Source organism: Pelophylax lessonae (genome assembly GCF_965119305.1).
Source record: "Pelophylax lessonae genome assembly, chromosome: 2".
NCBI lineage: Eukaryota > Metazoa > Chordata > Amphibia > Anura > Ranidae > Pelophylax > Pelophylax lessonae.
In genome coordinates, this window is record NC_138769.1 from 512,740,918 (window position 1) to 512,753,353 (window position 12,436).

General features: G+C 45.1%; 1 protein-coding gene across 1 annotated transcript in view; it reads right to left on the reverse strand.

Annotated features, from left to right (window-relative positions):
* The window catches only part of UCHL3 (ubiquitin C-terminal hydrolase L3), a gene marked incomplete at its 5' end in the record, with an annotated part of 129,650 nt that overhangs the window by 88,076 nt on the left and 29,138 nt on the right, over positions 1-12,436 (reverse strand). The window contains one exon of the mRNA XM_082248132.1: positions 3,473-3,601. Within this exon, the coding sequence (XP_082104258.1) occupies positions 3,473-3,601 (129 nt within the window). The remainder of the gene's footprint in view (positions 1-3,472; positions 3,602-12,436) is intronic.

Consider the following 12,436-nt stretch of genomic DNA (forward strand, 5'->3'; position numbering starts at 1 on the left):
AAGCGTGCCCCTGAGCGTTGGCCGGGTCTGCGGGAAGGCGCATGTGCCGGGTGGAGTGACAAACCCCAAGCGTGACGTCAACGCGTTTCACGTGCCCCCGCACGCTTCTTCAGGACCTCAAGAGTGGCATATTCCATATATAATCCATCCTTTCCACTGTCGTGATACCCAGTCGCTCCTATCCTAGAGCCAATAGTTCCCAGGAGCCTGAATTCCAGTTAGGGGATCAGAGTATTGAGAAAATTTGTGATCTCATTCTACTGAATCTGACACTTTCAGCTATTCATCAGAGAACTACATCATTATTGATCCCCCATTTCGGTGCATTGCTACTTTGCTGGGTGGTCTGTGTGGGTTGGGGTGGCCTTGGGCGTGGGGTGGAGTGATATTGTGCTCTCAGTGTTTTTAATGAGTATGACGAGTTGGTTACTTTTGGGAGAGATCTCACAGGTCCTTTTGTTTTAGTCTGATACCATTACTGTAAATGGTCCTTTTATTAAAACATTTTTTTCATTAACTCAAAGATTTTTTCTAATTTTTCACAAACCAGTGTTGAGCTAATTTATTGCAACCTCTGTCTTTTTGGTCTTTTTTTTTTTTTACTACTTCTCCCTTCACTGTCGACTCACATGATGGAAGCAGGTTGGTGACCCTAAAAAGCCTGGCTCTGCTGTCTAGCTCTGTGTTGCCTGGATCACAAAACTGGATTAACACAATTAAAAACTCTTTTGAAAATGATATTGTACCAGGATTCCACTTCATGAATAGGCTACATACAATAAGCTTTACCAATTAACCTCTAGAAGGTTTTACCCCCTTCATGACCAGACTGTTTTTTTGCTATTCGGCACTGCGCTACTTTAACTGGCAATTGCTCAGCCATGCAACACTGTACCCAAATTAAATTTATATAATTTTATTCACACAAATAGAGCTTTTTGTTGGAATTGAAGTACCACATTTTTTTTTTAAACTTTTTGCTATATAAAAACGAAGAAATATTTAAATAAAAACACGTTTATCTTAGTTTCGGTTATAAAATTTTGCAAGCAAATAATCTTTTATACATTTAGGCCAAAATGTATTCTGCTACATTTCTTTGTGCAAGATAACCAAATCAGTGTATATTGTTCAGTCTGTGAAAGCAATTGAGTCTATGAACTATAGAATATACAGTACAGTATATTTAAAAATTGACCAATCCTGATGTACTAATCTCATTTCTTAAAGCTCTAAGATGCCAGGACAGTACAAATATCCCCCAAAATTACCCCTTTTTGGAAAGCAGACAGTCCAAGGTATTTAGTAAGAGGCATGGCGAGTTTTTTAAAGTTGTAACTTGTCACAACTTTTTGGAAAATTAAGAAATGTAATCATTTTTTCTTTTTTTTTTTTTTAAATGCCGTGATTGCGTGTTACAGTGATGAGCACTCTAACAGCAATTATTTGAACCGTCACTTACATTCATGACTCATTGTTTACTATTGTGATGCAGTGACTGGCCACAGCTGTCACATGGTACAGGGTGCACTGATTGACCCAGGTACCACGTGATCACTGTGACCATTTACAAGTCACATACAATAGTAATGATGTAATGAACGGATTCCATCCACCACTGTTGTATACTAGGTGAAAAGTGGTATCTGGGCCAATCACAGTGGCCAGATACCGAGCACCGCTGTGTCAGTAGAAGCAATGGTTGCATATCATGTCACCACATGCCCCAGAGGGAGGATGCGAGGCACATAAGCGGGAGGACATACGTGGCTGGTTCTAACCTCTCTGATGTGGGGTGCAGTAAAAAAAAATGTCAGAGGGACAGAGGATGGGAGGTATGCAGGACAGTGTACAGGAGGTCACCAGGGCAGTGTAGTGTACAGAGGCCGTAAGCTTTTAGAGCAGTGTACAGGGGTCTGCAGGGCAGAGGATAGTGATCAGTATAATATAGTAGCAGTGTATGGTGGAAGTGTATAGTGGTGGGCTAGTGGCAGGTTAAGGTAGTATGGGGCAATATATTGTTGGTATAGTGGCAGGTTAGGGCAATATATTGGTGGTATAGTGGCAGGTTAGGGCAATATATTGGTGGTATAGTGGCAGGTCAGAGCAATATAGTTGTGGCATAGTGTCAGGTTAGGGCAGTATATGGTGTTACCTCATGGCTTGTAATCAAAAACTCCCCAGGCTGCTGTGTTTTCCTCTTCAGCTGCGGGGTCAGCTTCAGTGAAGAAGTCTGTAGGCGAGAGATATTGTAGATCCGAGGGACAACCCAACTATATTAGATGACGGGAGTGTTCTAGGCAGCCTCTCCCACCCCACTGGGCTCCCTTGTCCAGCTGATCATCATTATGTATACAAGGCGGCACAGACAGGGAAAATGTAGCTGTTTAAAGTAATCGTTCAGTGGCCAGACACAGTGTCCAGGGTGGAGGAAGGCAGCTGTTGGCTTTGGGGGGGGGGGGGGGGGCTTGGGGGGGACACAACCGGAATCTGGAGGGAGGGTTGCCCACCCCAGCACCCCCCCCCCCCCCCGGATCCGGCCAGAACAATGTACCAGTATAGTAAGTAAGTTAAGACTACTAGAATCCCTCATCAGCTTTACATTTACGTACCCCGTCGGATCTTCCTTCCCATCTGGTCTAGCAAAAAAGATTGTTACTATACAATTAAGGGAGCTCTGGATAAAGTAAAAACCTCACAGGAGGGTTGCCAACCTCCCGCAACATACATACATACATACATACATACATACATGACAAAATTCCTATTACAAACGAAGACAATCGATATTTACATTGTAAAAACTGACAATACCCATAACAAGTAATGGCCTGGTTTAGACTTAGTCAATACAGCATGACATAAAAGAGGATGGTTAAACAGAACCGCCCCCCTGACCACCTACCTCTAAATAAACATGGCAGCTACTCTAGACTGACTGTACATCCAGTATAATAAATTTATTATTCACTCAAATCAATACCTACATCAGGCTGGGCAAATCCTAGCAGCAAGGTTGCCACAGTAATTAGAAATGTCCCCTGTTAAAAGTATTTGTTACTATGGTTGCCATCCCAAAGAGGTAACCAGGCCCTGCCACTAGGCCAACCTGCTGTCCCTGATAGTATATGCATTCAACAGTTACCAATGTGCCTTCCAGCGGCCAGACAGTGGTAATCAATCACAACGCCCCACCTCTCAGATCTAGTGTCAGATTGTAGTTATTGTTACTACATAATACGAACACATATACAAACATATTGTATATGTGGCTGCTATGGAGGATGTAGTAAAAAGAAGTGTATACACATAATACTGTGGTTTTCAAATTGTTTTTACTCCTAATATTTTGAGGCAGGCTCCTAGATTTTAGAAGGATATGACCCATCAGCACTAAATAGAATGTGCAGAAAGCAGAAGGTAAATAATTGCAGCATGTATGGAAACACAGTACAAACAAAAAAATTCTCACCTTTTCTGTTACAGGGAAGAGTAGTAGCACAGCACAAACAGGCCGTGAGACCAGGCTTAGGAGCTCAGGGTCAAGGCCATAGACATCAACAAACTGCCAGCTGGAGCCAACACCCAGTTGTTTGAGGAACTGCAAAAATGTGGGGAAAAAAAATCCTAAAGCCACTATACTAAGCACAACACATACATTTTATATATATATATATATATATATATATATATATATATATATATATATATATATATATCTATCTATCATACATAGGATTTGAATCCTAACAGTGCAACACAAAATACATTAAAACAATGCCAACCTTTATTTAATACATTTGCGATTTGCCACCAGCATTTAAAAGGGCGGTTATCAATTTCAATTTGTGAAAAAAAAACAATACACTAACTTGCAGACCCAGTCCTGACCACCTGGCATAGTCAATGGTTTACACTTGCATTTAAAAGTGGAACTTTAGTCAGAAAATTAAGTCCCACTAGAGGCTGGCTACACTTAAAGTCTCACTACACTCCAGGCTGGCCCCTTCTGCAGGTATAGCAATGTAAAACACAAAAAAACGGAATTTTTGTAAAATCTTACCTGTAAAATTCCTTTCTCTGAGTCCTCCGACAGTCGCCGCCCTCTTCATATTCGTCACAATGGGGTATTAGATTTTGCTCCGAAGGAGTAGCTAGGCAACAGAATATGTCAATATAAAAGTTTTAACACATCCCACCCCCAGGGGGTGGTCCCCTCAGTCAATACCCTCCCACTTCCTGTATCCATACTCCAGTTTCAGTGGAATAGCAGTAGAGAGTACAATCAACCCCAAAAGAGGGGCGGGGGCGGCGACTGTCGGGAGGACTCAGAGAAAGGAATTTTACAGGTAAGATTTTACAAAAATTCAGTTTTCTCTTACGTCCTCCGACAGTCGCCGCCCTCTTCATATTCGTCACAATGGGGACGTCCCAAAGCAGTGCAAACATGAGGGGTGGGAAACGCAGCCGCGCCCCAGGCAACGCCGTCTCCACAGCAGAGAAAGGAACCTTACCAAAGGAAGGAAACCATCTGGGCAACAGAAGAAAAAACTTGCTCAACAGAGCAAAAAATCCCAGGAAAACAAATAACCCAGGGATAACAACATGTATCCCAAACAGCCAAGAAGCCCATACAAGAGGCTCTAAGGAACTGCCGCACTAAGAACCTTGCGGCCAAAAGAAGCATCTGCCGATGCCTGAACATCCACTCTGTAGAATTTTGTGAAGGTGTGAACGGACGACCAAGTCGCCCCCTTACACACCTGGGCCACAGAAACCCCATGACGACAGGCCCAAGACGTACTCAGAGATCTTGTAGAGTGCGCCTTCACAGGCACAGGGGGAATTTTTCCCCTCAAAGAATAGGCCTGTTCCACAGTCTGTCTGATCCATTTGGCAATGGTAGAGGCCGACGCAGCCAAGCCCTTCCGAGGTCCCTCAGGAAGGACAAACAAGGAATCCGACTTGCGGAAAGATTCAGTCGATTTCAGGTAAACCCTAATCGCCCGAACAACATCCAAGGAATGCAGCTCCACCTCCTTCGGATGTTTGGGCTTCGCGCAGAGCGAAGGCAGGACAATGTCCTCATTGATGTGAAAATCCGAAACTCTCTTCGGAAGAAAAGAAGGGTTGGGCCGCAAGACCACCTTATCTAGATGAAGGACCAAGTACGGAGACTTGCAGGACAAAGCCGCCAGCTCCGAAACCCTACGAGCCGAAGTGATCGCCACCAAAAAAGCGACTTTTTTGGACAACATGGACAACGAGATCTGCCTGATCTGTTCAAAAGGAGCATGTTGTAACACGGACAGCACAAGATTCAAGTCCCAAGGAAATAAAGGTGCCCTCCTAGGAGGGACCAGATGTCGCACCCCTTGAACAAAGGTACTAACCAAAGAGTTAGACGCCACAGGACGTTGAAAGAGAACGGCCAGCGCAGACACCTGACCCTTGATCGTAGCCAACGCCATACGCTGGTCGACACCAGTCTGAAGGAAGGACAACACCCTAGACACAGAGTATGTGCGAGGTGAAAACCCCCTGGACTCACACCAGACAAAATAGGCCTTCCAAGTACGGTGATAGACCTTCCCCGAGGAAGACTTCCTCGCGTTAATCAAAGTGTGAATAACCTCCGGAGAGAGACCCCTATCCTTCAGGACCTCGGTTTCAACAGCCAGGCCGTCAAAGCCAGCGACTGTAAAGCAGGATGGAATATCGGCCCTTGAGACAAGAGATCTTCCCGAAGAGGCAGACGCCAAGGAGCGTCGACCGCCAGGGTCACGAGATCCGCGGTGCCACAAGAATCACCGTGTGTGGTTCAGAGTTCAACCTGCGAAGGAACCTGGGCAGCAATTGAATCGGCGGAAACGCATACAGCAGCCGATACTGGTGCCACGGGGCTACCAACGCGTCGGACGCGTCTGCCCGAGGATCGCGCGTCCTTGCCACGAACCTTTTCACCTTGTTGTTCAGACGAGACGCGAACAGGTCCACTTCCGGAAGACCCCACTTCGCGCACAACATCTGGAAGACAGCCGGGTGGAGAGACCATTCCCCCTGATCCAGGGTCTGGCGACTCAGATAATCCGCCTGCCAGTTCTCCACCCCCGGAATGTGTACCGCCGATATCGCCGGGACATGAGTCTCGGGCCAAGAAAGAATGTCGGCCACTTCCCGAGCCGCTCGGGCACTCCTGGTGCCCCCTTGGTGATTGACGTAAGCCACCGCCGTGGCATTGTCCGTCTGCACCCGAACCGGACAGCCGCGCAGCCTGTCCGTCCAACGGTGAAGGCAGAGATTTATCGCACGCAACTCCAGAATGTTGATCGGAAGGGAGGATTCCTCCTCCGACCAAGTCCCCTGGGCGGACAGAACGCCCAGAACACCACCCCAGCCCGACAGGCTGGCATCCGTGGTGATCACCGTCCATGAAAGAGGACGAAAAGACTTTCCCCCCCGACACCGCCGGGGACTGGAGCCACCACAGAAGATCCCTTCTGGTGCAATGGCTCAACGCAATCTGGACATCCAGAGACTGCGGACGCCCGTCCCACCTGGACAGAATCTCCGCTTGGAGACCCCTCGTGTGAAACTGGGCAAAGGGAATTGCCTCGAAAGCCGAGACCATCAGACCTAGACACCGCATGCACCCTCAGCCTCCACCTCGGACCCCACAAGATCCAGGGAGGAACGGGACCCCGACAAGGAGACCCCGGCCATATCAGCCCCCGCACCATCACCCTCTGAATCAGAGGAATTTGAAACTCTGGACCTTTTTGTGGATTGAGCAGCCACCAGCATTTGCACCTGGGCAGCAAGATTAGCCACAATCACAGCCAAATCCCCCCCTGGGGGAGAAACAGCAGTCCCCTGGCTACCCACCAATGTGGCAGGAAATTTGCCCTCCTGAGAATCCATTGCCCCACAAAACTTATGCTGACAAGAAAGGGTTAACAGCCCCCTTAACAAGCGCGGCGAGCGCAGCCCACCGCCACACACACAAGCCTAATGAGACCCCCACAGGGATAGCACAGAAACACAGGCAATGGATACAGGCAGATAGAAAAGATAAAACCTGAGGGGACCCCTGTAGTAGCTGCTGTTTCGATCGGTGCACATCAGGAAAGAGGAAGTGATGCAATCAGGGCGCTCTTGTAAAGCCTATGAGAGGCTACAAGAAAATGGCCGCCCGCATTGAAAACATGCGGCCGGGGCGAAGCAGGCAAAATGGCGGCGCTTGGCGCCGAAAACGCCGCTCCGCGATGTAACAACATCACCCATGTAAAAAGCAACATGGCAGGTCGCCGCAGCGACCGCTGTACAGTACCCCCAACATGACCAAAAGCATGCCCCACAGCACACAGCGCTTCACACATTAACAGGCAGACACACAGTGCCACACAGCCCCCCCTCCTGCAGCCCACAGCTTGCAGGCAGAATGACAGGGAGCCAAATAGTGTGAATAGAGGCAGGTTACACAGTCCCAGACTGACACCCCCCCCCGACAGACAGGTCCCCACATAAGTACACTTACCTTCTAATGACGCGGGGGACCCGCACAGGCGAACAAACCGCAGCACATGAGGCAGGGAGAGTCGCATCCAGGACGCACGAAACCGGGGTTAAGAAACCACACAGCGTCCAGTGAGGTAGCCACCTCACCAAGCATCCCTGCACCGAACAGGGATGGGTCGTTCACTGTGCCAGGAGCGATACCTGGCTGAACGCTCGATGGCAGGCCGGGAAAACCACTGACCCACAACCTGCGATCAGGGGGATCAGCCCGAGTCCCAGCCCGCACGAATCCTCTTCATCAGAAGAACAACTAACGCTGGCAAAATGAACAGCTAAGCAAACAGAGAGAAAAAACTCAAACAAAATCAAAAAAGAATAGAGACAAGGCTGAGACAAATGCCCCAGCATAGAGACATCCAGCTACTCCTGACAAGCTAGACATTGAAACTGGAGTATGGATACAGGAAGTGGGAGGGTATTGACTGAGGGGACCACCCCCTGGGGGTGGGATGTGTTAAAACTTTTATATTGACATATTCTGTTGCCTAGCTACTCCTTCGGAGCAAAGTCTAATACCCCATTGTGACGAATATGAAGAGGGCGGCGACTGTCGGAGGACGTAAGAGAAAAAGGGTCTTCAGTGTTTAAAATCCAGCAATAAATTTTCTCACCCTGGTCTGTACATGCTCAGTTGCTCTGCCATTTTTAGGAATGTTTTAGGTACTGTTGAGTTTGTAGAGGCCGATCTGCTGATAGCCCCAAAGCAGATATAAACACTCCTATCCTTTACAGCCAAGAAAGCAGCTTCTGTTTGACCTGCAACTGCCATAATGCTGTACATGTGCATCAGGTAGGACACCAGCCATTGATGGTATGACAGTTCAGGACACAAGTAAATGCGTCAGCTCACAATTCCAGGCATCCAGGAATGCAACAATTTTGTGAAACAGTTAAATAGGTGGGCTTGGTTCTGCTTTCTCATTTACTGCTGTTAAGGTGCTCTCAGCTTTAGCAAAAATGGCAGCCACCAACAAGAACCAGGAGTAATGCTGAAGGCAATTCACAGCACACACCAATTTTGGTAGCATAATTATTAATGTTGAATGTTTGTTCCTTGCTAAAGAATATTTCTTTTTAGCAAGTTGCTAAAGTATGTAAATCCAACATTCAATATTTTTAAAATGTGCCTGCTGTAATCATGTTCTTGTATGAAAAAGTATCCTGTTCTCTTTGTATTGCTTACTTTGTGTGAAATCCCTTGTGTTCCTGCAAGCTCCTCTGCTTTCCTAATAAAAACTGACCACACTAAGCACACACTTAGTGAACACACTGTGGTCAGTTCTCTAGATATGCTGGGAACTCTGCCTGCTCTCCTCCAATGATCAGACTTGTCCTGGCAAACCATCCCCCCCGACACTGCCTTTCACATTGAAGATCAGTGTGTTGCCATTTCTCCACCGCAGCTCAGAACAGAGGGAAAGTGATCACTTAAAAAATAAATAAATAAAAATAAATAAATGAAAAAAAAAAAAAAAAAGGGAGGGGAGGGAGATATGTATGTATTTATATATGTACACAAATGATTTTATCTTCCATCTCTATTTTAAACTAAAGGGGCTGTTTTACAAAGGGATCATTTAGAAATCACTTTACCGGTTAACATACAGTATACAGTTGTGCTCAAGTTAGCATACCCTGGCAGAAATCACTTTTTTTTTTTTTTACAAGTTTTTACATAGATATTGAAACTGACTGATTTTTTTTTTCTTTTTTAAGGATAGGGATTATATAAAGCTTTTATCACATAGTTGTTTGGCTTCTTTTTAAATTAGAACAGAAATCACGCAAACACCTCTGATCAAAGGTTTACATACCCTGGAATGTTGGGCCTTGGTATAGACACAGGTAATTTCCCACATCTGTGTTTTTTTTTTTTAAATGCAATTAGTGTATCTGTGACTGGTCCATGAGTGTTAGATTTCACGCAGATGCACTGAGCAGGCTAGATATTAAACCATGGGCAGTAAAAAAAAAAAAAAAAAAAAAGTCAAATGACCTGTATAACAAGGCAACGGAACTTCATAAATATGGAAAAGGATATAAAAAGAGACCCAAAGCCTTGAATATGCCAGTCAGTACCGAGTTGTAAAGGCAGAATGTTTTTTTTAAATCTTGATGCAATCTATGCATTAGGATAAAAAGCCTTCTGTGTGCAGCAGCCTCCCCGCATACCCTGATACTTATCTGAACCCCATCTCTGTCTAGTCAGCCAGCCAGAAAGCCAATCACGAGAGAGAAGGGGCAGGGCCGAAAGGCAGCTCTGTGTCTGAATGGACACACGGAGCTGCAGCTTGGCTCGGGTGTCCCCACAGCAAGCTGCTTGCTGTGGGGGAACTCTACTGAAGGGAGGGATCAGGAGCAGAAAAGAGGGACCCGAGAAGAGGAGGATTGGGGCTGCTTTGTGCAAAACCACGACACAGGGCAGGTAAGTATAACATGTTTGTTTTTGTTTTTTTAAACAAGACTTTGCAATCACTTCAGAAATTGGAAAATTTGGGGATCTCTTAATACTAAGCAAAGGTCAAGTAGACCAAGAAAGATTGCAGCCACAATGGCCAGAAGAATAGTTTGGGATAAAAAGAAAAACCCACTGGAAACCTCAGTAGAAATACAAGCTGCTCTGGAAAAAAGACAGCGTGGTTGTTTTAAGCAGCACAATACATCAACAAAAATGAGGTGCATGGTCGAGTTGCTTGAAAGAAGCCTTTACTAAGCCGGTTACAATATGCCCAACACCACCTTGACACGCCTCACAGCTTCTGGCTCTCTGTGATCTGAAGCGACAAGACCAAAATAGAGCTTTATGGTCACAACCATAAGCTCTATGTTCAGAAAGGGGTCAATAAGACCTATAGCAAAAAAATACCATCTGCACTGTGAAAAATGGTGGTGGTTCCCTGATGTTTTGTGAGCTCTAAAAAGGCACACTGAATCTTGTAAAAATATATGGCAAGGTGAATGCAGCATGTTGTCAGACAATCATGGCAGACAAAGCTGTGCATGGGACGCTCTTGGAATTGCCAGCAAAACAATGACCCAAAGCACAAGACCAAGTTGACCTTCCAGTGGTTACAGAAGAAAAAGGTGAAGGTTCTGGAGCGGCCATCACAGTGGTTGTAAAGGCAGACTTTTTTTTTTTTTATCTTAATGCAAAGTATGAGAGACTTTACAATCACTTTAATATCATTAAGCCATTCTGGGGAGATCTCAAACTTGCGGATCATGCAAGACGACCAAAGACATAACATGGAGGCATTTTTGCCAAGACAAATGGGCAGCTACATCACCTGCAAGAATTCGGGGGTCTTGTGATCAACTATTACAAAAGACTGCACGCTGTCATTGATGCTAAAGGGGTCAATATACCGTATTAAGAACTAAGTAATTCATTTGTTTGCTTGTTGCCATGTTTTGCTTTTAGATTGTGCCAATCTGCTATGAGCTACAGTTGAAAATGAATCCCATAAGAAATAAAATTAATGTTTTGCCTGCTCACTCGTGTGCTCTTTAAAAAATATGTACTGTAAATTACCAATTCTCCAAGGGTACGTGTATATATACTGTACATGCATATATACAAATGCAATTACATATTTTTCTGTAGAAATAACTGCTCCAGTCGCTCTAATCTTATTTACAAGATATGGCCAGAAGAACTGGAAATGTATCTGCTCGGTTAGGCTAAGTTTGGATGTGCGGCTATCACTGCTGTACCTCCGAATAGCACACTGCGGTGGAAAGCCAGGCAGGCTTGACAGGCAGTGAGGAGGCGACATGCCACGTCTTTACATTAGACAAGGTTGTGGTGCAACTCTTTACTTGAATGGGTCCCATTTGGTGACAGTACTGCCTGCAGAATGTAAATGTGGCCATGTGTATACCTCAATAAATATACAGGGAAAAAAAACACACCTTAATGTCCTGATTTAACCACATTATTTTTTGGCTGCTTTGTCAGCCAAATTCCACAGTACACAACATCTGTTTCAGCAACCTTTGAGAAACATATGCTTCACCAAAGCTGGTCACATATAAGAGGTTTTGAAATCAATGGGTTCTTGGACAATCCCTTGCCACATAATCACAGAGCCAATCCGGGAAAGCAGTATTACCGAATTGGTACCCCATCAGCAAAACAAAGGGAATAATACACTTTTCAGCTCTGGATCCTGCACAAAAGCTGAAAAAAAGCTCAAAGCAAATATTCTATCAAATCACCCCACAATGATGAGACAGGTGAAAACTGAGCATATCTGACTTCAGTGTACAGAAGTGCCTGATGAGAAAGTCTAGGCAAGGTAGCATTACACAAGAGAACTAATCCCTGGTTAGCTGTCAGACTTGGGGTGTCTCAGCACTACCTGCTGGCAGTGTCACTAAGACTGACGGATAATGTGTGGGTTATGATTTGCACAACTGAGCAGTCCTATTATGATGCACAGGGGTTTAGCTGAAGAACAGACGTTTTCTTTTTATAGCTCAGCATTTTACTGAATTGCTTGCCATTATAAACTCCACAGACAGACCCCTGTGATAATAAAAATATGACAGTCAATTTACGGTTCATAATGCCAGTCTTCAAAGGTTACAATAAACGATATTGCTACAAGTATAAAGTCATCAATCAAATGCTGTAGGTACAAAACAAATAAATAAAATGTTATAATTTCTTAAAGGAAAATAGATTTGTAAATTTGTATCAACTTAAAGCCGTTAAAGTCCACTTTATCACTTGTACCTACAGGTAAGCCTATAGCAAGGTTTACCTGTAGGCACAGTGAATATCTCCTAAATGTGACATCACCGGCACATGCACAATGGGCTCTGAATAGACAGCATTTAAAGCACTGTGCCTGAT